General features: G+C 37.9%; 1 protein-coding gene across 1 annotated transcript in view; it reads left to right on the top strand.

The window, feature by feature from the left end:
* The window catches only part of RAPGEF5 (Rap guanine nucleotide exchange factor 5), a 240670-nt gene that overhangs the window by 78553 nt on the left and 136403 nt on the right, over positions 1-25714 (top strand). Inside the window, exon 7 of the mRNA XM_021935958.2 lies at positions 10920-10968. Coding sequence (XP_021791650.2) covers positions 10920-10968 — 49 coding nt within the window. The remainder of the gene's footprint in view (positions 1-10919; positions 10969-25714) is intronic.

Here is a 25714-nt window from a genome sequence, read left to right as displayed (position 1 = left end):
TGCAGGCTTTGTCTAGATAAGGGAAAGAAAAGAACATTCTAGATAGATTGTAAGACTTGAGAGACATCTCAGGGGGTGAAAATGGAGGCAAATAAATGAGTTAATTTGAGATGAATTTGGGGCACTGATTAGGACTTTGGGGTACAACAGGAGAAAGTTGTAAAGGGAAAGAGAGTTTGGTGTAATCTAGTGAAGGTTGTATAGCAAGTAAATCATGTTCCAGAGCTAGGCTGTATTAGCAAGTGACTTTAAGGCCCTAATGAGGTGTTGAGGGGTAGTTTTTCAGGATCTGTGTCATTCTGTAATGGGTAAAATGGCCCCCCAAACATGAATACCCATTTGGTCCTGCACATATTACATTACAGGGCAAAAGGTGCTTTACAGATATAATTAAGGCTACAGACCTAGATTGTCATGTGGACTCTGTCTAATCATATGAGCCTTTAAAATAAAGGAGAGAACTTGCTTTTGTGGGAGTCAAAGTAATATGGCAGAAGGCAAGGTGAATGAAATTCTGAGCCTAAGAGGGTGTCATCGTGTCATTGCTGGCTCTAAGATGTAGGAGCCTGTGTGCAGACACCAGAAAGAGGGCCCTAGGAGCTATGGGCAGCTTCTGGGTGACAACCAGCAAGGAAACAGGTACCTCAGCCCTACAGACATAAGAACTGGATTCTGTCAATGACCTGCATGAGCATGGAAGAACATGCTCCCCCAGAGCTTCCAGTAAGGAGTACAGCCCAGCAGGTACTTTGCTTTGGGCCTTACAAGAGGCCTTGTGAGAAGCAGAGAACCCAGTTGAGCCACTCTGTACCTGGACTTTTGACCTATACAAATATGAAATAATAAGTGGATATTAAGCAGTAAAATGGGTGATGATTTGCTATGGAAGATATATTAAACTAATGCACATTTCTTGTTGAATACAAGAATTTGAATTTGGCTTTGAATTTGAATTTGAACCCATAATCTCCTGATTCATAACACAGCAGTTCTCTTTTGAATGTCAGAAGCTGCCAGGGCACAGCTACTTAAGTTGATTGATACCTCTGACGTTTCAAAGTGAATTTTGAAATCTGAAGTCTGTCCTTCATACATTTATAAAGGCTTCAGAATTCTGTAGAAATCTGAAAGTTCATTTTTAAAGTCAAGTCTGAAAAAGCACTTTAAGCACTGTTTACAACTTTTCACTGAAATGCTTCAGCCTCTTTTATGCTTGTTGCAATGGGACTGGGCTAGGTAGGTGAAATATAATAAATGGAGGAAATACTGATTGTGAAAGAGTTTATAATTTAGGTGGAAGAAGCGGCTTAAACATATGCAATATTAAAGCAATTAAAGACTGGATATGTCCTTGCTTCTGTCATTCAGCTCAACTATATTCTAATTATGTGATGAGGATGATAATAGCTAACACTCAAATAGCACTTACTCTGTGTCGGATCAATTAGTCCCGATGATTTATACATGTTAATTCATCTAAATCTTACAACAATCCTATGAGGTAAAGGACTGTGACTCCACCCCACCAGGAAACTACAGCTTCTCTCAAGGTTGGCATAAAATAATTAGAGATTTCGTACTCTTGTTTTAGATTTTTGGATCTTGGGTTCTGAATCTTGTTCTTCCAGGAGGCTTCACTTGTTAGCAGTTTTTATGCGTAGAATTTCTAGTTAGAAACAGTCTTCACCAATCTGAGTTTATCCCAGTATCAGTCTTTGTAATGTAACATCCCTACAAGTTTCTACAGGAATCTGTCCCTACAAATGAGAGATTGCTACCGTAGAAGATCCCTAGAATGTCTGGGACTTGACTGTTGATGTAGTTACATAATTGCTATAGTTTATAATCTTACCTCCAAAGGGCACAATGATTGGGAAAATATATGTATGGAATGGTGTGTAACATAGAATAAAAGACATAGTAAAAAGGCATGAGTTTAAAATTATGTTATGGCTTTGAAGATGCTTTATTAAATAAACTGTATCATGAAAATTCACCTGAGAATCATTTATGAGCTTTTAGTAGATTGAATAATACACTGGGTCTGCCAGAAAACAGTAAGAAAAGTAACTTGAGACATAAAAATTAAAATTTTAATGATGTAAACATGATGTTTTATTTATTACAAAAAAATTAAAATGTCTAACAGACTTATTCCCTTAAAATACATTTTATATATGAATTTTTATTTATCAGGAAATTCATGTTGATCAGCAGTTAGGGCTTCAGAGAAATTACCAATCAGAGGTTTTAAGAGCAGCTTTGAAAACTGAAGACACACATACACCTGCTCTTTTGAAAAGATGTTAGTGTCGTTAGCTTGCCCTTCTCAGAGTTCTTGTAAACATCTGTAGTTTCTCCTGTTGTTTGTACCATGAAATTCATGAGATTTCCACAAGAAATGGTTTCCCACAGTTTTTTTTTTTTTTTATCTATTCATTCAGATTTGCACCACCTCTATCTCTGTCAGGTGGATTAGATGGCCGTAACATCACCAACTATTCAACTGCAGGCTGACAGATGTCACCAACTCCCAGGTGACATGAACAACCCCCACGGTCTCCATAGAGAACATGCTTGTTCTCTTTTGATAGTGGGGTGATTAGGAAATGAGATATTCTTAAAACAAATCTTTAAAAATTCCTTAGGGCACTTCTGATATATACCTTCCCATGGAAAGCATCTCCTATTGAATCTCACAAATTCAATAGACCATTTCCACTGTGGACAGTTCTGGGTATTTGAAAGTTCTTACAGTGAGCTAAAACATATCCTTTTGCAACTTCTCTCCGTTGGTCTGAATTTCAACCTCAGACTTTGAAATACTTGAAGTTAATGATCATGTTCCCCCTACACCTTCTCAGTAACAACTGTAAACATTTTACTTGTGTTCTTGATCACAAACATATGTACCAGGAACGGTGCCAGGAGTCAGGGTCATAATGATGAATAAAGGAGTCCATTTCAGTGGGCTTATAAACTAGTTTTGGAGCCCTCCAGCAAAAGAGGAGATTTCATTAGAGTGTGATAAGTGCTATAATTGAAACAAGTATAGAGTGCTATTGGAGTATAAACAGGATTTCACACAGGAGAGGTGAGTGACACTCAGGAGAAGATGGTACCTAAGTTGGGATCTGAAGGGCAAGTACGTGACAGCCACACAGGTGGGGAGGTGGGGAGGCATTCCAGACAGAATATGTGAAAAGGCCTGGGGCAAAGAGAGAGCACAGTCCATCTAGGGAATTGCAAATGCGATATTTTAATAAGCTTGGAGCATGGATTTCGGAAGGAGGAATGGAGATAGAGATGATACTGAAGACCAGACCAGAAGAACACTATATATGCAGTATCACACATTGAACTCTGTCATAGTGTCATGGAGAAATCTTTGAAGAGTTCTTTGGGAAAAGGTATAATATTATAAAATTTATATTTTAGGATAATTTAGTCTGACTGAAGAGTAGAGAATGATATGGGATGGAGAGAGAAAAATTAGAGACAGAGGCCTGAGTAGGAGACAGTGATGGGCTGAGCTAAATCAGGGGTACCTTACTTCCTGATTTGGGACTGTGGTGTCTGATGGTGCCATTCATGGAGCAGATTTGTGGAGTGTAGCGGAAGTGGTAAAAAAGTGACTTCAGTCTGGGTTCAGTGGCTCACTCCTGTAATCCTAGCACTTTAGGGGGCTGAGGCAGGAGAATTGCTTGAGCCTAGGAATTTAAGACCAGTCTGGGCAACATAGCAATTTGTCATCTCTACAAATAATAAAAAAATTAGCCAGGCATGGTGGTATGTGCCTGTCTTCTCAGCTACTCGGGAAACTGAGGCAGGAGAATCACTTGAGCCCTGGTCATGGAGGCTGCAGTGAGCCATGATTGGACCACTGCCCTCCAGCCTGGGTGACAGAGTGAGACCCAGTCTCAAAAAAAGAAAAAGTGAACTCACCTTTGGAAATGTTGAGTTTGAGCCACTAAGTGGGACTTTCAGGTCTGGAAGGTAGATGGCTGTGGGGATCTAGGGCTGAGGAAATATGGGCTGGAAATGCAAATATAATTGGAGTCATGTGAGTGAATAGAAAGAGAAGAAGGTCAAGAGGGTTGAGGATAAATCACTAAGGCATTTCAAAGTCTTTGTAAAAGGCAAAGGAGAAGGGGAGCCTTTGGAGAAGAGAAGCAGTAGCCAGAGAGGAAGGAGAAAACCTGGAGCATGGGATACCATGAAATCCCAATGGTTAAGAAAAAGGGAGTGAGTAATAGTCAAATCGTGCAGAGAGGATGAGGTAAATGAGGATGGCTGTGTTCGTCAAGTTGAGCTACAAGGAGGTGACTATCTTCTGGCCATTCTCCTGTGGATACTGTCTACTCCTCATGGACCTTAACAAAACTGAATACAATCCAGATATTGATCTTTCTGGAGTCCATTTTTTTTGTGTGACCTGAATGTCATACCTCTAGCAATATTCCTAAAAACAGTGTTATCCATTGTAAGTAATCCAACTCCCATTAACTCATAGTATACTTGTACTCAACTATCAGATCTTTTTAATGTGAACCTCTATCACATTAGGTGTATGCGTAGCAGACTTAATAGACGTTTAAAATCTGTAGAAGACTTTATTCCAGTTCATTTTGTTAGTTTCAGATCACTTCTACATATATTAGTCTTTAAATGGCCAGCTATTATCTCAGTTACAATAAAGTTAATATGCATATTTGTTTGCATTAAACAAGTCTATTTAAGTGATTTAAAAGATACCCCGAAGTGCCTTGAAACAGATGAGTAAGGATAGATACATTTTATCATCACAGCATGCTTAACAAATACCTGTTTGATGTGATGACAGCAGTTATTGGGGAAATAACTATCTGTTAAATAAACTATTTGTTGGAGAACAGTAGTTTCTTGGCTGGGCATGGTGGCTCATGCCTGCAATCCCAGCACTTTGGGAGGCTGAGATGGGCAGATCACTTGAGGTCAGGGGTTTAAGACCAGCCTGGACAACATTGTGAAATTCAACATTGAAATTCCAGTACAAAAACATACAAACAAATTAGCTGGGCATGGTGGCAGGCGCGTGTAGTCCCAGCTACTCAGGAGGCTGAGGTGGGAGGATTGCTTGACCCTAGAAGGCAGAGGTTATGGTAAGCTGAGATCGTACCACTGCACTCCAGCCTGGGTGACAGAGCGAAACCTTGTCTCGAAAAAATAAGAAAATAAAAAATAAAAGTACAATTATTAAGAAGCATATTTATTTATTTTTTCTAGAATTCCTGAAGTCCATACTAGCTTAACATTGCATAATGGCTTAAAAGTTGTATATTTTTGGGAAGAAAACATGGAAGAATATTAGATTATGTTTCTTCTTACATTTAGTTTAGGAAATTGAGAAAAATGGGCTCTGTATTTTAAAAACATTTCTATTATGGCATCAAAATTTAAATGTTTCTAAGATTAATAGATTTACTAAAAGCCTTTAGGGAATTTGTGAATTGGCAATTCTATTAAAAATTAATTTGTAAGGACAAGTTATGGATTATAGTAGGGAAGGGTTGTGATAGGAAAAGCCTTTGGTAACTAAGACCTTTGCCAGTATTCCTCTGTCCTCTCAAAATGACTTTCCTTGACTTTCTTTTTTTTTTGAGACGGAGTCTCGCTCTGTTGCCCAGGCTGGAGTGCAATGGTGTGATCTCGCTCACTGCAACCTACGCCTCCCGGGTTCAAGTGATTCTCCTGCCTAGGCCTCCCTAGTAGTTGAGATTACAGATACGCGCACCATACCTGGCTAATTCTTTTGTATTTTTAGTAGAGATGGATTTCCCCATGTTTGTCAGTCTGACCTCGTGATCCACCTGCCTTGACCTCCCAAAGTGCTGGGATTACAGGCGTGAGCCACTGCGTCCAGCCCGACTTTCCTTGACTTTCTAATTGAGCTTCATACCTTGCTTTCAAGGGCCTCCTCTTCCAGGAAGCCTGCTCATGTCTTCTCAGTTAACCTCTCCCACGGAGAACTCTCTATCACTCAGAGTTTGTATGGTCTTAGCTTTGATGCAAAACAGGTCCAGTAGCCTTTGGATTTTAAGACTGAAGGCACTATTAAAGTGCCAGAGGAAAAAGAAGACAGAATACTGTACGTAAGACTGACTCTGATTCTCACTGAATGTCAAGGCTATTTTGTGAACAGCCATGCTGGTTATCCAAGATAGAAAGCCAAAACATTTCAACACGTTTCTGACTCTAGTTTCTCATGGGTAACTAGGGGAGAGGGAAAACTTTGGGATATGTTTTATCAGTCCTTTAATCATCCTCTATTTAGACATTTACAAGGCCAAATATAACTGTCAGCTGCAAGTGTTTTGAATTGCATAGTTGTTTTATGTTGAGTAAACTATATTTTAAATTAAACTTGAAGCTTCTTAAAAAGCCTCCTTGCAATTTTCTTTGTACTTGAATAAATCTTGTCTGTCGAACTGCTACTATAGTAAGTGAATCTTATTTGATTGGATTATAGCATAATTTTATATCTAAATACAGTAAAGGCCATGTTCCTTTACAAATGAATTAAATTAGAGGAGGACAAAGTACAGACTAAAAATTGTCAGTTGAAATGAAGGTCGAAATATGGGGCCTTGGAGAAAGTAAGATACTTGTTGAATAGAGCAGTGATTTCTCACCCTGGATGCAATGGAATCACCTAGGAAGCTTGGAAACAACAACGCACACTGACGCCTGGTTCTCTCCCGAGATTCTCATTTAGTTGAGGCCCAAATATCAGTATTTTTTTAAACCTCTCCAAATGATTCTAATGTGCAGTCAAGTTTGAGAACTGCTGAACTAGATGAAAACTCAAGCTATTTAAAGAAAGCTCTTCCTAGTAAGCAGACAAAAAGTAGTGACCAAATAGCAATTGGAAAAGAAGAAACATGAGAAAAAGATGAGGGAGGGAAACTTTAATGTAAAACTAGTAGAGGTTTACAGTCCCTTATTCACAGTCCTACAATATAAAAACTCTGAAAAACGAAAGTTCTTCATAACTAACTTGGTGGCAAAATAAAAAACTGAACGTATTTGGTGGCAAAACTCTAGGCTTTTTCTAGTCTTCCTTTATCCCATTTGGTTTGAATAGTAATGCATCTCATGGAAGAAATATTAATGTATCTGACTACAAGTTGCTGCCCCAGACCTCACTTAAGATACCTTTCTGAAATATGTAAAATTTTGAATTCTGAAATACATCTAGTCCCAGGGGGTTTTGAAAAGGAGTTATGGATTATAGTAGGGAAGGGTTGTGATAGGAAAAGCCAAGCTAATAATTTACTGTTTCTGTCAGATTAAGAACAATGCATTTTTTTCTAATGACCTGGGCAGTGGTTTTGTATCCTCATCGAATAGAAACAATGGCCAGTATCAGAACATGGTTCTACCTTTGGTATATTTCTCAAGCCTAACCTAACAGTGGCTCTATTTTGGGCATGGTGAGAGGAACTCAGGTTTGCCAACAACACAGTTAGATTACGGTAGAAAAATCATCATTGTCCGATAAAAGACTCTTCAGCATAACAAATGACTCCAGAATCTAGAGATTTGAAACAACGTGTATTTATTATGTTAGTACTGGGTCTGTCCCACAGACCTTGGCAGGTGGATGAAAGGAGTACTCAGACACAGGTAAGCAGTGTAAGAGCACCTAGGTGACTGCCTGGCTCTAGTGGCCAGAGAGTACCCCTGAGAAGCTGAAGCTGCTTGCTTTTATTCAGTACAGGCGCAATGCGGAAAACCTGGAGCCAACACAACCTGTAGGTAATTAACATTCATTGTTCCCCTTTCAGGGAACGTCAGGTGTACACAGATGATCAAAGGTCAATTCCTGGTCAGCATAAGTAAACAAGCTTGTTTAAGATAAATTCCCCCACAGTCCTTTGTACCTACTCCTTGCCCTCTGCCTCAGGGTTATAGAACAGCTGCCTTCACCTGTTCTCTGCCCCCGCCCCCCCCGGGCTGTGCAAAACCTTCCGACCTTTCACAAGGTTTGTGACCTTTCCCTGTAGTTTTTCGCACCTCTCTGACCGATCCCCCACATGTTAGGAGTTTGGAAGCACCTTAGCTAGGTAGTTCCTGCTCAGGGTGTCTCAGGAGGTTGTGGTCAGAATGTCAGCCAGAGCCTCAGTTATTTGAAGGCTCCACTGGCACTGGAGTATGACATTTCTTTTCCAATGCCAACAGGTCCCTTATTAGCACACGAAGAAAAGTGTAGTCCCTGTTTATGTAATTCCTCAGAGTTTAAGGTTTTCAATTCAGTTTCATATAAACCTAACAGTTATTTGCAAAGGACAACTTTGAATCCTTCTAACATGTTCTGAAGACTTCTGCTGGGAGTAGCTTATGCCAAGGACATGCCTTCTCTGAGTTTTCATTGTCCTCCCTTGGGAAGTTTTTTCTCTCCCCTGGGTCCTTTCTGTATTTTCTCCTTCTGTCTTTGTATAAATAGGGTTGTCTCTTTAGCCACCTCTTGTGGGCTAATGAGTGAGTGTCAATTCCCCAGGATAATGTGAAGAAAAGGCAAACAGGTCTCTGCCTCAGTGGAGTTTCCAGCCAAAATATAGGCATTAGTCACACAACTTTAAATGATTGATTGATTGCTAGGTCATTTAAAAAAACAAGAACTGTGAAGATCCTACAGCAACATAAAAGGGATCTTACCCAGTGTGTGCTCTGCTTGATCAGTACTTTTCCCTTTGTGTCTTGTAGGAAGACTAACCTATCTTTGGGTTTTATTTTGTTTTGTTTTGTTTTGCCAAAACCTTTTTCCCTCCTAGTGCAGAAACATAGAAGCTATCCTACATCCTACTTTGCGTAAAATACTCGTATCCTCGCATGGCAGAGGTTCAGTGGATGTGGTGTAATACAGTACAGTAATCTCATTTATTTTATGTTAAAAAGCAGCCTAGGTTCTAAGTTGAACTGTGAAGTTCTTTGTGCCTTTCTCGCTGCCCATCTCTCACCCTCCCAGTGCCCTGGAAATGCTCCAGTTTTTGCTTGCTCATCTCATTCTTTCCTTTCTTTCTCTGTCAATTCTTTGAAAAGCTATAGTGTTATACATTGGTGGGAATATAATCCTTTCCTTTTCTGAGCTGTTTCTATTTTGGGCATCATTTTCTAATTGGAAAAGGAAAAACTGAGAATCCCATAAAGGGATTTCAGGTGTGGAAAATTAAAAGAGGAAGCTGGAGATGACTGGTTTTGATCCTTTGTGAACAAATTAAGTGATCCACCTCGTGCATCATTTTCCATCTTTGCCTTCTCCCTGCGTGTGTGCCACAGTGGCGTTTTCCCTGGGAGGTCATAGAATCTGGAAACCATTGACAAGACCCTTGTGAATGTTTATAGTCTGCCTCTTTATCCCAACCCCAAATATTTGTGACACTGAATGAAGAAAATCCTAAAAAGGGCTGGTAATACTACAATAAACCTTACAAACAATTTAAAATATGTAAAATATGCAGTAATTGATATTTTTACTTGGATGCTTTTTAAATTTATTTGAGTACACATACCAGTACTTATAAAGGTTTTCTTGTGGTCATTCATCACTTCTGTCTGCCTCAGTACTCTTCCCGCTGAGTTCTTTAACTGTAAACTTTCCAACCGTGAGCATTTTCAGAGCTCAAACTCTTAAGGTTGGAGAAGAACTGATTGTCTTCTCACTGCTGTGTAATTTTCCTGAGAGAATCTTAAGGTGTCAAAGAATCAGCTAAATTAAGACTATGCGTTTTTGAATAGCTTTCACGTAGCCCATCAGGGAAAGCATGGCAATAAAGACAGTACATGGGACAGACTGCCTTCTGCAGGGGTGATAATGCCCTGGCCATTGACAAAGCAGTCCTCGGTGGAGTCTCAGGGTCTAGCATATTGCTACACTTGCCTTCCAGTAAATGAATGTAGATTACATTAATTTGAATAGCAAATCTGCAATTTAACCTTGAACTCCCTTGTTCTCACTTTAAAGTGTCATTACTGCAATATATTCAGCTGCCTGATACCCCCATCCCTCGAAAAAAACCCGACCATCACCAGTTCCAAACACCTGAACACACAAACTTCTGAGCTTAAGAGATTGTGTCCTGAAGAGGAGAGATCTTCCTCATTATGGAATTTTTATTGATACCTTCATGTTATCTTTGAAAGTGACTGTGCTTATCTTTTTTGTTGCTGTTTCGTGTTCTGCTTTGAAAATGTTTTCAAGGAAGGATTTCAGTGTTCAAAGTGGGAAAGATGAGAGTGAGATTAAGTGCTAAAAACTTTGGACAAGTAAGTAGGGTTTAAGACATTTAGGATTTTAAAGGTCATCTAGTCTATACCCATTTCACCTGCCCTATGCATTGATGATGCTTGCTTTTATGTGGCATGTTATCCAAAATAGTTGCTGTAAACCTGTCAGGCTTGCAGTGAACATTCATTATATTTGAGCAGAGGTCCGATTAAACCAGGATTACCTATATCAACTTTACTAGAATTTCTGTATAAACTAGCATCTTTGAGAGGTAAATAATATTTAATCTTTGTTATGGTATCATGTATATTTTAATAATTTAATTCATAATTGCATTATATCTGAATGTTATATAGTTTCTTTTTAGGTACTTCCCATCGTCACAGTGTAAATACCAGTGTTTTACAATATATACATTCTGGCAACTGTCTAACTTTTAAAAAAGTAATTCAATATGATTCTTCTAAAAGTTCCTATGCAGAGGTTTTTCCATGTACTAAAAACAAGCAAAAATCAAAAAAGTGCTGGCAGCAAACTTCGGTTTAATTGCAACAGCTCTGAATTTGGGCTGCATATCTAAAAACAAAGTACTGCTTTTGATGGCTACATTTTTCTTCTTCTAATTTGATTTTTCCCCCTAATATTTTATTAGGTGCAGAGAGAGCTAGCAGCTGTGATTGCTTTGAAAGCAAGGAAGTCTGGTAAGTTGTCTTTTGTGGGGCTGGAGGAAGATTCTAATTCTTTGGGGGTATTTCACATATCATTTGGTAGTGTGCAGTTGAGTGTATCTCAGGAAGTTGTGGTGTAGAATGCAAAGAATTATCCCCATTTGTTTTTAAAAATCATTTGTTCTACCATCAGAATAGCACAGGATGTTATATGTAGTTTTTTAAGATAAAGTGTCACTGCTTTGCTCTAATCTATTTTTGATTTCAAGAAAAAATGAAATTTAAAGTTAAAAATATGTTTGTAGCCCATTGCAACCATATAAGGATCTAGGTACATGACAAAGTAAGCCAATCACCTTGTATTATGTATCTTAATGACAAAGGACAATGGATACTATAGAGGTGGTCTTTTTTATAAGGCTTTAAAAACTCAAAGTAGTTCCTTCCAAAAATAATTGAATTGCTTAATGACATTTCAAAGCAAACATTACTCCTAGGATTGATTGATAGGCCTGATTCCTCATACCTATAGGATATAATCTGTGGAAGTAACATGTGGAAAGGAAAAGGGGGCTTTCAAATACATTTTAAAGGAGAAAAAACATAGTCTGCTAGAATTCAATATGAAATGGAGACTCACTGAAGTAGAAAAATGCTTGCTTAGATGGGAGGAATGTCAGTAGGAGGCATCCTTTGCTGTTCCTCCCTTCGGAGGGAGGAGGTCAGTGCTGAATGGAATGAAAATCAGAAGGGATGTACTTCTTGGATAATGTTAAACTAGACTAAAACATTTCAGGCGGAAAGACTATGACAAAATAAAAGTGATGACCAAACTTGAAGAAATAAAATGGAATGGAAATGTCTCAGGAACACAAACTGTACATTTTATATCTTTCTTTTTCCAGTTAGAAACCCTAAGAATTTGATTTTTTCTTAGTTACTATTTGAACCAAACAGACCTTAGTGTGAATTAGCTTATTACATTCATGTTACTTTCTTTGTTGGTTTGGCGGATGTTGAGGACATAGAGACTGGAAGCTATAAAGGTAGTGGGGAGGAGGATGCAAGGAATAGCAATCTTGGGTATTGAACAGAGGGTGGCCTGAATAAGGCTTCCCAGTGAACAGCATTATTTATATTTGCAGAGGTGGAGGCCAGGATAGAGAAAGGACATCAATAAAGTTTGCAGGAGGGAAATGCAAATCAAAATCACTTTGAGATTTCTCCTATCCCAGCTAGAATGGCTATTATCAAAAACACAAAAAATAATAGATGCTGGCAAGAATGTGGTAAAAGGGAAACTCTCATACACTGTTGATAGGAATGTAGACTAGTACAGCCACTATGGGAAACAGTATGGAGGTTCTTCAAAAATGTAAAAATAGAACTACCATATGATTCAGCAATCCCATGGAAATGAGTATATCAAAGAGATACCTGCACTCCCGTATTTACTGCAGCACTATTCACAATAGGCAAGATGTGGAATCAACTTAAGTATGTATCAACAAATAAATGGATAAAGAAAATGTGGCACATATACACAGTGAAATATTATTCAGCCATGAAAAAGAATAAAGCCTGTCGTTTGTAGGGTCATGGATAAGCCTGGAGGACATTATGTTAAGTGAAATAAGCTAGGCACAGAAAGACAAATACTGCATGTTTTCAATCATATGTGGCAGCAAGAAAAGTTGATCTCGTTGAGATGGAGAGTAGAATGATGGTTGCTAGAGGCTGGCAAGGGTAGGAGGGATGAAGAGTTGGTTAATGGGTACAAAAATACAGTTAGAGGAGTAAATTCTCTACTGTTCAATAGCACAGTATTGTGGCTATAGTTATCAAAAATGTATTATATATTGCAAAATAACTAGAAAAGAAGGTTTGAAATGCTCTCAATACAAATGGTATATGTTTGAGATGATGGATATCCCAACTACCCTGATTTGATTATTACACAATATTTGCATGTATTAAAGTATGTACCATACAAATATGTACAATTATTATTTATTTTAAAAGTAACTCTAAAAAAAAAATTGTAGGAGGGACGACCTAGAAATAAATTCTGCTGGAGTTGATCTTGATTCTTGGGTCATGATAAAGAGATAAGTGTATAGTCTGTACAAGTTGGGATGACAGTGTCTTGAAGGATAGGATTTGATTTTTTAAATTTTCAGAATAAAGTAGAGAAGTAATCAAAAACTTACAGCACGTCATTGCCAGAGAAAGAGCAAGTAAACACAGTTAGGGAGGCTGGAGAAGGGGGTGGCTGATTTACACGGAGTGGGATGGGAGAGCCTCTAATTTGGAGATTTTTGAGCCAAGACCTAAAGTCAGTGAGAGAGAGAGCCCTGTGGCTATCCACAGAGCATTTGGACAGACACATTGTGTCAGATGGGTTTGAGAGATTGCAAGGAGGCAAGTGAATGAGGCTGAGAGAGGTAGCTTTGCAATGTCAGATGAAGAAGTTTCAACTTTCTGGAGGTGAAGGGAGATGAAGATGAGCAAGCAAGACCCATACATATTAGATTGCATAATCTCAAAGACTGGTGTGAAGTCAATTTTATTATGTTGTGATGTCACTGTATGAGATTAGCATGTCTGTTTTCCTTACTTATTTGATCAGTGGAGCTTGGAATGTGAATACAATTTTGACAACTTCTCAGGGACAGAGTAAAGTGATCTCACACACTTATACTATGATGGGGACATCAATTCATAGTTTTTCAGAAAAGCAGTTGTTCAGTATATTCCAGTAACTCTATAATCCAATAGGTTTATATGACTGGAGGTCTGGCTGTAAGACATAATCAGAGTTGCATGTGAAGATTAAGATCGAAGAATATCTGTTGCATTGCTTTTTTTTTTTTTTTTTAAACAGAAAGTGGTAACAATCCTTAATTCCCTATGATAAGGAAATAATAAAATTGATAGATCAGTGCACTGGAATATTAAACAGCTTTTAAAATGATATTTGGAAGAATTTATATAGTTATTTTTTCAGTGAAAAAAGTTGTATACAATAGCATGTATTCTCTTTTTCATGATGAAAATAGCTTCGTTTATTTTTTCTTGCTATCATAGTAGAGCATACTCATTGAAAAAATCTTTTATAATACATGAATGTATGAAGAAGAAATTTAACAGTTATGTATCATTTCACCAATATAACCACTAATACTCTTGTTTTATTTATTTCCAAACATTTTTTAATTTTTAATTTTAATTTTAATTCTTTGTATTTTGGCTATTTCCATTTTTTTTTCTTTTTCCTTTTTTTTTTTTTTTTGTTGTTTTTTGAGATGGAGTCTCGCTCTGTCACCTAGGCTGGAGTGCAGTCGCGCGATTTCGGCTCACTGCAACCTCTGCCTCCCAGGTTTAAACAATTCTCCTGCTTCAGCCTCCCTAGTAGCTGGGACTGCAGGCATGTACCACCACACCGGGCTAATTTTTGTATTTTTAGTAGAGACAGGGTTTTGCCGTTTTGGCCAGGTTGGTTTTGAACTCCTGACCTTAGGTGATCCACCCGCCTCTGTCTCCCAAACTGCTGGGATTATAGGTGTGAGCCACCGCACGTGGCCACCAAACTTTTTAAAATTAATATACAGATATTATATATTATATATTAATATGCTGCTGATTTAATAAAAGGATCATCTTATGTATGCTCTTTTGTGATAACTGTAGATTTGCACACAATTGTAATAAATAATACAGACAGATCCAGAGTATCTTTTACACAGGTTCCCCCAATGGTAACATTTTACAAAACTACAGTACAGTATCACAACCAGGACATTAACATTTTCACCAACACAGAGATCCCTTATGTTGCTCCTTTATAGCTACACTGACTTTCCACTACCTCTATTCTCTTCTTAACTCCTGGCAGTGACTAATCTGTTCTCTATTTCTGTCATTTCAAAAATATTATATAAATAGAATCAGACAGTATGTAACCTGTTGAAATGGGCTCTTTTCACATGGCATGATTTTCTAAGCTTCATTCAGGTTGTTGAATATATCTATAGCTTTTTCCTTGTTTTTGTTTGTTTGTTTGTTTTGAGATAGGGTCTCACTCTGTCTCCCAGGCTGCAGTGCAGTGGCACGATCTCGGCTCACCAAGGCTAAAGCAATCTTCCCACCTCAGTCTCCTGAGTGGCTGGGAATACACCACTACACCTGGCTAATTTTGTTTATTTTTTTGTAGAGACAAGGTCTCACTATGTTGCTCAAGCTGAGTACTTTCTTTTTCATTGCTGAATAGTGTTCCGTGGCATGAATGTGCCATGATACTTTTAACCATTTACCAATTGAAGGACATCTGGGTTTTTTCCAGTTGTTTTGCTATTTTGAATGAAGCTACTACGAATATTCCTGTATAGGTTTTTTTGTATATGTGAGCCTGTCTTCATTTCTCTGGAATAAATGCCCAGAAGTACAATTGCTGGGTTCTATGGTTATATGTTTAGGTTTTTGAGAAACAGCTAAACTATCTTTCACAGTAGCTGTGCAATTTTTACATTCTCACTGGCAATCTATAAGTGCTCCAAATTCTCTCAGATTCTCTGCATCCTTGCCAGTATTTGGTATCATTATTATTATTATTCTTATTTTTAATTTTAGCCATTCTGATAGGTGTGTAGTGATAATCTTGTCACAGTTTTTATTTGCATTTTCCTGATGGCTCGTAATGTTGATCTTCTCAAGTGCTTATTTCTCATCTGAGTGTTGTTTTTGGTGAATTGTTTGTTGATGCCTTTTGCCCATTTTTTAATTGAATTGCTTGTTTTTTGATTTTTACTCTTGAGTTTTGAGAGTTCTTTGTGTATTCTAGGTAGTAGTCCTTTGTTGATAAGGACTGGTTGGCAAATATTTTCTTCTAGTCTGTAACTTGATTTTTTCATCCTCTCAACAGAATTTTTCACAGAGCAAAGGGTTTTAATTTTGATAAAGTCCAATTTATTTATTTTAATGGATTTTTTAGTGCTTTGGGGTTAAATCAAAGAACTATTTGCCTAGCTCTAGAGTCCAAATATTTTCTGTGCCTTTTCTTCCCCTAAAAGTTTTATGTTTTACATTTAAGTCCATGATCACTTTTGAGTTAGTTTTGATATAACGTATGAGACTTAGGTCAAGTTTCTCTTTTTTTTTTGGCGTATGAATGTTCAGTCACCTCAGCACCATTTGCTGGAAAGACCATCTTTCCTCCAATTGCTTGTGCACCTTTGTCAAAAGTCACGTGGGCATATTTGTATGGCAGTATTTCTGAGTTCTTCTGTTCCATTTAACAGATTCCACTGGTATCCACCAATACTACAGCATTGATTACCATAGATATATGTAAAATGCATTTTTATAGGATTAATATTATTGTTATTATTTTCGAGACAGGGTCTCGCTCTGTTGCCTAGGCTGGAGTGCAGTGGCACAATGACAGCTCACAGCTCACAGCAGCTTTGACCTCCCAGGCTCAAGTAGTCTTCCTACTTCAGCTTCCTGAGTAGCTGGGGCTACAGGCAGGCATGTGCCACTACATGTGCCTAATTTTTAAAATTTTTTTATTTCTGGTAGACAGGGGTTTTGCTATGTTGTTCAGGCTGGTCTTAAACTCCTGAGCTCAAGGTGCATGGTGATCCTCTCACCTTGGCTTCCTGCACCCAGCCTAATTTTTATATCAGCAATATAAGTTTATATGTTTTTATTAATTGTATATACTAGCAGTTTATTTACTTCTTGGTTGTACATTTAGGTTTTTAGTTTTTTTTTTTTTTCCATTGTAAATAATAATGGAAGAACCTGAACATATATTTTTGTACATATCTCTGTGCCCTTTTCCAATTATTTCCTTATAATAAATTACTAAAGGTGGAATAGCTAGGTGTGGACAGTGTTAAGGTTTTGTTTTTCACATTTAGGACTTTAAGTCCTCTGGAATTAATTTTATGTATATGGCATGATGTGGAAATCAAAATGTTTTCCTTATGTTAAGCCAGCATTCACTGAATTCTTTATTAGCATTCATTGAATTCTTTGCTCACTAATCTATAATGCTTACTCCATTATATATGCAGTTTATATACGTGCTATGCTTAGATTTATTTCTGGTCTCTGTGTTCCACTGATCTATTTACCTTTCCTTGTGCTTACACTATCCTGTTTTTATTACCAATGCTTTATAATAAGACTTTAGGGGAGAGTGGGGGCATTGGATGGGTAAGACAAGTCTCCTCTTACTTTTCTTGTTCTCCCCTATAGGGATTTTTTTTTATGTGTATTCACCTTATAGATTATTACATAAATCTGACATTTTTGAGATAATGTGTTTCTATTCAATGAATATAGGATATCTTTCACTGTACAAGTCTTTGACATTTTTATTTGATATATTTTTAGGTACCTTGTAGTTTTGATTACTATTGTAAATGAACTATTCTTTCTAATACCTTTTTTTTTATTGGTCCTAAACTCTGCCTTGTGTGAGGGTTCCTCAGTGTTTTTCTTTAATGAAATTTTTTTGATAGACTTTGTTTTTTAGAGCAGTTTTAGGTTCATAGCAAAATTGAATACGAAGTGCAGAGAGTTGCTCTATACCTCCTGCCCCACACAGGTACAGTCTCTCCACTATGAGCATCCCACTCTGATTTGGAATGTATGTTTTTTACAATCACTGAACCTCCATTGACATGTAGTTATCACCCAAAGTCCATAGTTTAGGGTTCACTCTTGATGTTGTACATTCTACGGGTTTGCAGAAACATATAATGACATGTATCCACCATTATAGTGTCTTACAGAGTAGTTTTACTGCCCTAAAAATCCTGTGTGCTCCACTTATTCAACTCTATCTTCCCCTAACCCTCTACAGCCATTAATCTTTTTTAATTTTAATTTTAATTTATATTTTGAGATGGAGCTTTTGCTCTTGTTGCCCGGGCTGGAGTGAGTGCAGTGGCGTGATCTTGGCTCACTGCAACCTCTACCTTCCGATTTCAAGCAATTCTCCTGCTTCAACTTCCCGAGTAGCTGGGATTACAAGTGCCTCCCACCATGCCTGGGTAATTTTTGTATTTTTACTAGAGACGAAGTTTCACCATGTTGGGCCAGGCGTGGTGGCTCACGCCTGTAATCCCAGTACTTTGGGAGGCCGAGGTGGGTGGATCATGAGGTCAGGAGTTGAGACAACCATTAATCTTTTTACTCTCTCCATAGTTTTGTCTTTTCCATAATGTCATATGGTTGGAATAGTATAATACATAGCCTTTTCACACTGGCCTCTTTTACTTAGTAATATGCATTTAAGGTTCTTCAGTCTTTTCATAGTTTCAGAGCTCATTGGTTTTTAGTGCTGCATAATATTCTATTGTCTAGATGAACCAGTTTATCCGTTTACTTATGTAAGATATCTTAGTTGTTTTCAAGTTTTGGCAATTATGAATAAAGCTTCTATAAATATCTATATGCAGATTTTTGTGTGATTGTAAATTTCATCTCTTTTGGGTAAATACCGAGGAGTTTGATTGCTAGATCGTGTGTTAAGAGTATGTTAAATTTTACTAGAAACTACCAAGTTGTCTTCCAAAATGGCTATATTATTTTTCATTCTTACCAGCATAATTGAGAGGTCCCCTTGCTCCACATCCTCACCAGCGTTTGATGTGGTCAGTGTTCTGGATTTTGGCTATTCTAATAGGCCATTTTAATAGATGTGTAGTGATAGCTCGTTGTTTTCATTCACAATTCCCTAATGACATATGATGTTGAGCATCTTTTCATATACTTACTGTATATCTTCCTCACTGAGGTAGGTATTCAGGTCTTTTGTTCATTTTCTTAATTGGTATGTTTATTTTCTTATTGTTGAGTTTGAGTTCTTTGTATATTTTGGATAATAGTTCTTTATCAGATATATCTTTTGTAAAATATTTTCTCTCTGTAGCTTTCCTTCTTACTCTCTTAAGTGTCTCTGCAAAACAGGAATGCTTTTATTTTAATGAAATCCAACTTACCAAGTTTTTCTCTCATGGATCATGCCTTTGGTGTTATATCTATGTCATCACCAAATCTAAAGTCATCTAGATTTTCTCCTATGTTATATAGTCTAGGAGTTTTATAATTTCGCATTTTACATGGAGGTCTGGGGCCTATTGTGAATTCATTTTCAAAGGTGTAATGTCTATGTCTAGATTCTATCCTTATTTTATTTTTTGCATGTGGATATCCAGTTGTTTCTGAACCACTTGTTGAAAAGACAATCTTTTCCCCATTATATTGCCTTTGCTCCATGTTAAAGATAAATTAACTATATTTGGGTCTATTTCTGGGCTCTCTATTCTATTCCATTGACCTATTCATCTATTGTTTGTTGTTGTTGTTGTTGTTGTTTTTGAGACGGAGTTTCGCTCTTGTTGCTCAGGCTGGAGTGCAGTGGCGTGATCTTGGCTCACCACAACCTCCATCTCCCGGGTTCAAGTGATTCTCCTGCCTCAGCCTCCCGAGTAGCTGGGATTACAGGCATGCACCACCACGCCCAGCTAATTTTGTATTTTTAGTAGAGACGGTTTCTCCATGTTGGTCAGGCTGGTCTCGAACTCCTGACCTCAGGTGATTTGCCTGCCTCAGCTTCCCAAAGTGCTGGGATTATAGGTGTGAGCCACCACACCTGGCATATTTGTCTGTTCTTTCACCAATACCACACTGTCTTGATTGCTGTACCTTTATGGTAAGTATTGAAATTGGATAGTGTCTGTCTTCCAACTTTGTTCTTCACTTTCAGTTTTGTGTTGACTATTCTCAGTCTTTTCCCTCTCCATAAAAACTTCAGAATCAGTTTATCTGTATCTACATCTATTATCTCTTCTAGTTGGCTCTTTTTTTGTTGTATGAGAATTTTTGATTTTGTGTCCCTTAAAATTGTTTAACTCCAATGAGTTCTAATACCTTCCTTGAAAATTATCTTGGATTTTCCACATGGACAAATTCATCATCTGTCAATGATGACTGTTTTGTCTGTGTTTACCAATGCACATAATTCCTTTTTCCCCATATTATAATATTTCATTAGAACCTTGCAGTATAAGGTTGAATAATATCAATGATAGTTGGCATTCTTATTTTGCCCCAACTTTAATTAAATATAATGTTTTCTGATTAGAAGAGTAATATAAATGAAGGAGATTGTATTAGGAAAAAACAAAGACATTTCTTTCTTACAATCCCTCCCCACCCTGAACTACAATAAATTTGGGAAACAATCTGGGGGTAAAAATAACCAACAAGATATGTATTACTATATTCAAGGAATTCAAATCCGGAAATATTAGAGATACCTGCCTGATTCACTGTGCGTTCTCAATGCTTGAGTTGGCATTGAGAGTGGATGTAAAGTAACAATGGCAAGGTACAAAAGAGCCTAAGTCATAGGTATTATATTCATTCGTTCCTTTATCAAACTCTAGTTGGGCACAAACTATATGCTGAATGTGGTGTAAGGCACAGGATACAATAGTGAGCAAGGACAAGTGTGGCCCTTGCTGTTTTAAAATCATAGCATGTTTCATAAATAGAATGCATTAATGAGTCAGTGACTGTCAGAGAAAGGTAAACTTATTATTGTGATTTTAGGAGGTGATCAAATGCAGAACCATTAAGCATGGCCTTAATTAAGTAGAGTTCCAGCTGCAGAATGGTGCTTTTGATGTATGCTTCTTATTTTTAAAACTATTTTGGATATTTTTTAAAGGAAAAGAAAAAGAAGCTAATATATATCAAATAAAAAAGTATTTAAAAATGATAGCTGGCACATCTGGAGCTTGACAGAAGGAATTGATTACCGTACTATCTCATGTCTTGTAGTAAAACTGTTAATTAGGGCTCAGGTGGTCCTGTCAGATTTATGTCTAACTGCAAAAGGTTATTAAAATGAGCATTAATATAAAAAAATTTTGGTTTCAGCCCACTGTACAAACAGAAATAAAAGTAACTGCCAATCAATGTAGGTTTTATAAATAATTGAAGGCTGTAGCTTAGTAAAAAATCTATTTTGTTGTAATTTTCTAAAAGGCCATTAGGATGTGCCTTTGAACAGTTTTCTACCCTAAGAGCTAACCTTAGTGGATGTGAATAGCATTTTAAGGCTTCGTAAGATGTGCAGAAATTTGCACAGATATCCTTGCACTTCTTTCTTGTTGTTGGATTGCTTATTCTCTTGCTAATGCTGGCTCATTAGTGTCTTGGGAGATGTGTTACTTCCCTTTTCCAGGGAATCCAAAGTACTTTTAGCTCTCATTATCTTTAGATCATATGAAATTTGTGCCATGGTGGGCTTCTATTTCTGGAAAACCAGAAATCTCATGGTGGTTAATCTCCTTGGCAGCGTTTACATTTCACTCTGTCCTTAGCCCATAGCTAGTTAAGTGTTTTAAAACTGAAGTATCTGGGATTTTAAAGTTTGAAAAGGAAAGAAAGGACTCTAGGCTCTGCTTCATTTTTGCCATTACATGTCTTTGCGACCTTAGCTTTGTGATTTCAATTTGTATCTTGCAGGGGCTGGTGTAAAATCTGGTAACCTCAGTGATTCCTTCCAGCTCTAATATTTAAAAATCCTATTATAACAATGTTTTCACTTTTTACATTTGTTCACCTCAGTCACAACCTTGGGACTATTTTATTCAGGATTATTTAAGTGCATGTGACAGAAAAACTAACTGAAAACCAAAAAGGGAATTTTTTGCATCAGGGACTCTGTAGAGTTTAACCGTCTCAGCAAGGGATTGTCCTGATAGCCCCAACAGAAGCTTTGCTGTGATCTTGTTGGAAGGATGAAGTGCCCACCTCTGGAGCAGCAGGAGAATGGCAGGGGGAGGTAGACAGGTCAAGTCAACACCACACAAGCAAAATACATGGCTCTGCAAAGAACACCAGCAGAGGGGAGAATGGCTGCTGGGCAGGCAAGAGTAATGTGATCACCCCAGAAGGAATTGTTTGCACTGTGTCAATCACAAGATTTAGAGAGGAGGTGCCACCCTGAGACTCACACAAGCTAGAAAGTCTGCAGGCAGAATGCAAACTCAGGTTTTCCAACACCTGGTCTCTGACATTTCCAGCCACAGTCCCACTCTTGGTTAGTAATTTTCAAGATAATGAGAGTAAATATGTAATTTGTGAAAAGGCATTCTTGTTTTCTGTTTTTGTTCCTGGAAATTGAAAGGAATGAATTGAAAATTCATAAACTCTTCAAGTTGTGGGTAATAGCATTTTTTTCCCTCTTTCTAGGATAAACCAGCCAGGAATTCAGGTTGAAGTTTTCTTTGTGTACCAAAATATTTTATTAAGATATTAAAATATATGTGATATATCAAAGTGTATAAAATGGTTTAGCCTATTGTGTTTTTGTTTTTGGTTTTGTTTTTGTTTTGAGACAGTCTCATTCTGTCACCCAGGCTGGAGTGCAGTGGTGTGATCATAGCTCACTGCAACCTTTGCCTCCCAGAGTCAGGTGATGCTCCCACCTCAGCCTCCCGAGTCGCTGGGGCTATAGTCATGTGCCACCATGCCCAGATAATTTTTTAATTTTTTTTTTTTTTGGTAGAAATGGGGTCTTGGTATGCTGGGCAGGCTGGTCTCAAGCTCCTGGGCTCAAGCAATCCTCCCGCCTCAACCTCCCAGAGTGCTGGGATTACAGATGTGAGCCATGGTGCCCAGCTAGCCTATCGTGTTTAGCTTTTTAAAATGTTATTATTTTTAAGAGACTAGAACGGATAAGAGAGAAGCCAATGTTTTACATTAAATTGTTTTTTCTAATCTTATAGATCCCCTCGTTTTATCATCTTGGATTCCTATGTTCGAAAAATGTATCCTATATGATCTTAGAATCCTATATTCAAGCTTAAATAGGGATTTGTGATGAGCATATGGTTTCAACAACCTGGTAACTCTTACTTGCCATGACAGTGAACTCCAGGTAAAACATTCAAGTAGGAAACCCCAGGATCTGGTAATCGGGGTGGATCTGTTAGACTCAGGGTCCCCAACCCCTGGGCCATGGATCGGTGCCTGTCCGTGGCATATTGGGAACTGGGCTGCACAGTAGGAGGCGAGTGGCAGTGAGCAAGCATTACCCCCTGAGTTCCCCCACCTGTCAGATCAGGGACAGCAATTCGATTTTCACAGGAGCGTGACCCCTGTTGTGAACTGCACATGCAAGGGATCTAGGTAGCATGCTCCTTATGATAATCTGGTACCTGATGATCTGGGGTGGAACAGTTTCATCCCAACCGTCCCGTCTCCCCTTCCTCTCCAGATCCATGGAAAAATTGTCTTCCACGAACTTGGTCCCTGGTGCCAGAAAGGTTGAGGACTGCTCTATGAGACAATCTGAGGGGTTTGATTTTTTTTTCTTTTTTTTTTTTTGAGACGGGGTTTCGCTCTTGTTGCCCAGGCTGGAGTGTGATGGCGTGATCTCAGCTCTCTGCAACCTCCACCTCCTGAGTTCAAGCGATTCTCCTACCTCAGCTTCCCAAGTAGCTGGGATTACAGGCATGCGTCACCACACCTGGCTGATTTTTTTTTTTTTCAGTAGAGACGGGGTTTCTCCACCTTATTCAGGCTGGTCTCAAACACCCGACCTCAGGTGATCTGCCCGCCTCGTCCTCCCAAAGTGCTGGGATTCCAGGCGTGAGCCACCACTGCACCCGATCTTTTTTTTTTTTTTTTTTTTTTTAATTACCCTTTGTCTAAAGTCCCAGCTTTCCAGATCTACTGTGAGTAACAATCACATCACCGCTAACACGATTTTGGAAAACTTAGAGGTTTTAAGCCCCCTTTTCAAGTATGTGTATGTAAGATTGGGAGCAGTCACATGTTAGCAGGACTCAACAATGTGAGGCATTTGTGAAGTTTGAGACTGGACACCGGTGAAAAGGCGTATTCTACTTTGGAGCAGAATATTCCAAAGACAAAATATTCATGTCGCTTTGTCACAAGAAATGAAATTGATGGCAGACTATTTTTAACAGTATTAGTAAGGCTTTCCCTTTTCCATGTGTAGAGGAATAAAAATAACCTTTATACCTATGGAATAGCTTCTGCTTTTATGGTCTTATACATTTCTACTTTTTATTTTTAGTTGACAGAGTCTTCTCTTAACGTAGCACCATATTAGACGTTACCTTGATCCTTTTGTAAATACATAGCTAATATTTAGGAGAATGCATGACAAATGGGATTTTAGATGGATGTTAGTAATAAAATTAAGGGCCAGCAAAGACAGGCTGACTTGCTTAATATAATTATTGCCATGTCACATTTCCTTTACCTTTCTGACAATATGTGTTTAATTTTTTTGGAAGAAATTTAAGTTCTCTTTAAAAACTACAGAGATATTATTTTGAATGATCTCCTTTTGATCTTCTTTCTATCTAATCTCTGAGTGTTCTAATAGAGAGTGTTTACGCTAAAAAATACTACATTATAAGAGGAGTCTCTTGGCTGTATTTAGGTAATTAAAAGATTATGTTTATTTTTTGGTGATGTTTTCAACCATGTACATTTCCCAAGACTTTCACAGCCTCTCAAAGGATGGATCAGGATCCTCTCAGAATTGATTTTTCCAGATTGTTTTTGTCCTTTTCTTTTCTTTTGCCACACCCTCGATACTGTGTCCGGCAGCGCCCATCACTCTCGTTTGTGGTCAGCACAGGCCTACACTGATTGTCTGGTAACCCCACTGAATGTGTTGTTTAGCATTTGTCAGCCAAGAGGAAAGAAGTGTCATGTGTTTTCCTCTAAAATAATCAACACAACATTCTTGTCTTCCTAATTGATTGATGATTCCTAGGTTGTTTTCCCCAAAAGAGAGAGCTTTGCCTAACACCATGCTGATTGTTGAAGTTTGTAAAATCCTTCTCCAGTGCTATAATAACTCCTTGTTCTAACATTTCCAGAGATAGTTCTTCTGTCCCTGCTTGCTGACAGAGTTTGTATATTCACATCCTGTCTCCACCGGTGCATGTTCTCGTTGAGCAGTGATCAATTCAGTGTTTGACGGGTTGTATCTTTCTTTCTTTTTTTTTTTTTTTAAGCGGGATAAAACCATCATAAGAATCTTAAAACAGTAATTATTAATGCATTGTAAAGTTAAAGCATATTTGAAAATGTATAATTCTTACGATCAAGAAAGTAATAGCCCTGGTAAAGCTCAGGAATAATTGAAAACGCATTCAGCAGATGCTTTGTACATTTTTTCTCACTCTCCCACTGGGATACAAAGAAAATTGCCTTTAAAAAAAGTCCCGTGACACTATCTTTTGTAATTAGAGCTATTAAGTCGAAATGATAAATAACCATTCAATGGCATACTATAAAAGAAAATAGCCCTTTGCACAGATTTCTCCTGATGAGCAGGAGATCTGAGAGTAGTGAGTATAAGAAGTTAGATTCCTTTAACCCTGAGAATTGTTTAGAATTAAGAAAATCAGAAAGCAAGGCAAGATGATTTTTTTTTTAATCCTTCAATATGGTCATGTCCATTAAGATAGTAAATGAAACAGATTTGCCAAGGAGGTGAATAATTATAACCACAGCAGCACATACTCCAGAATCCAAGGTTTTTGAGATCTTGGTTTTCAAAAACACGTGGGGCACTTCAGTGAAGCTGTGTAACACTTAGTAGACAAAGCTAATTAAATCGCTGTAAGTGGAAGCTTGTTCCTGTTCTAGGGAATTTGATACTGGGAAGAAGAACTGCACACTGGTGGTACCAGTAAGGTGATGTTGC

This window comes from Papio anubis, chromosome 4 (assembly GCF_008728515.1).
Source record: "Papio anubis isolate 15944 chromosome 4, Panubis1.0, whole genome shotgun sequence".
In the NCBI taxonomy this organism is placed as follows: domain Eukaryota; kingdom Metazoa; phylum Chordata; class Mammalia; order Primates; family Cercopithecidae; genus Papio; species Papio anubis.
The sequence above is the reverse complement of the archived record's forward strand: the minus strand, read 5'-3'. Positions and strand labels throughout refer to the sequence as shown.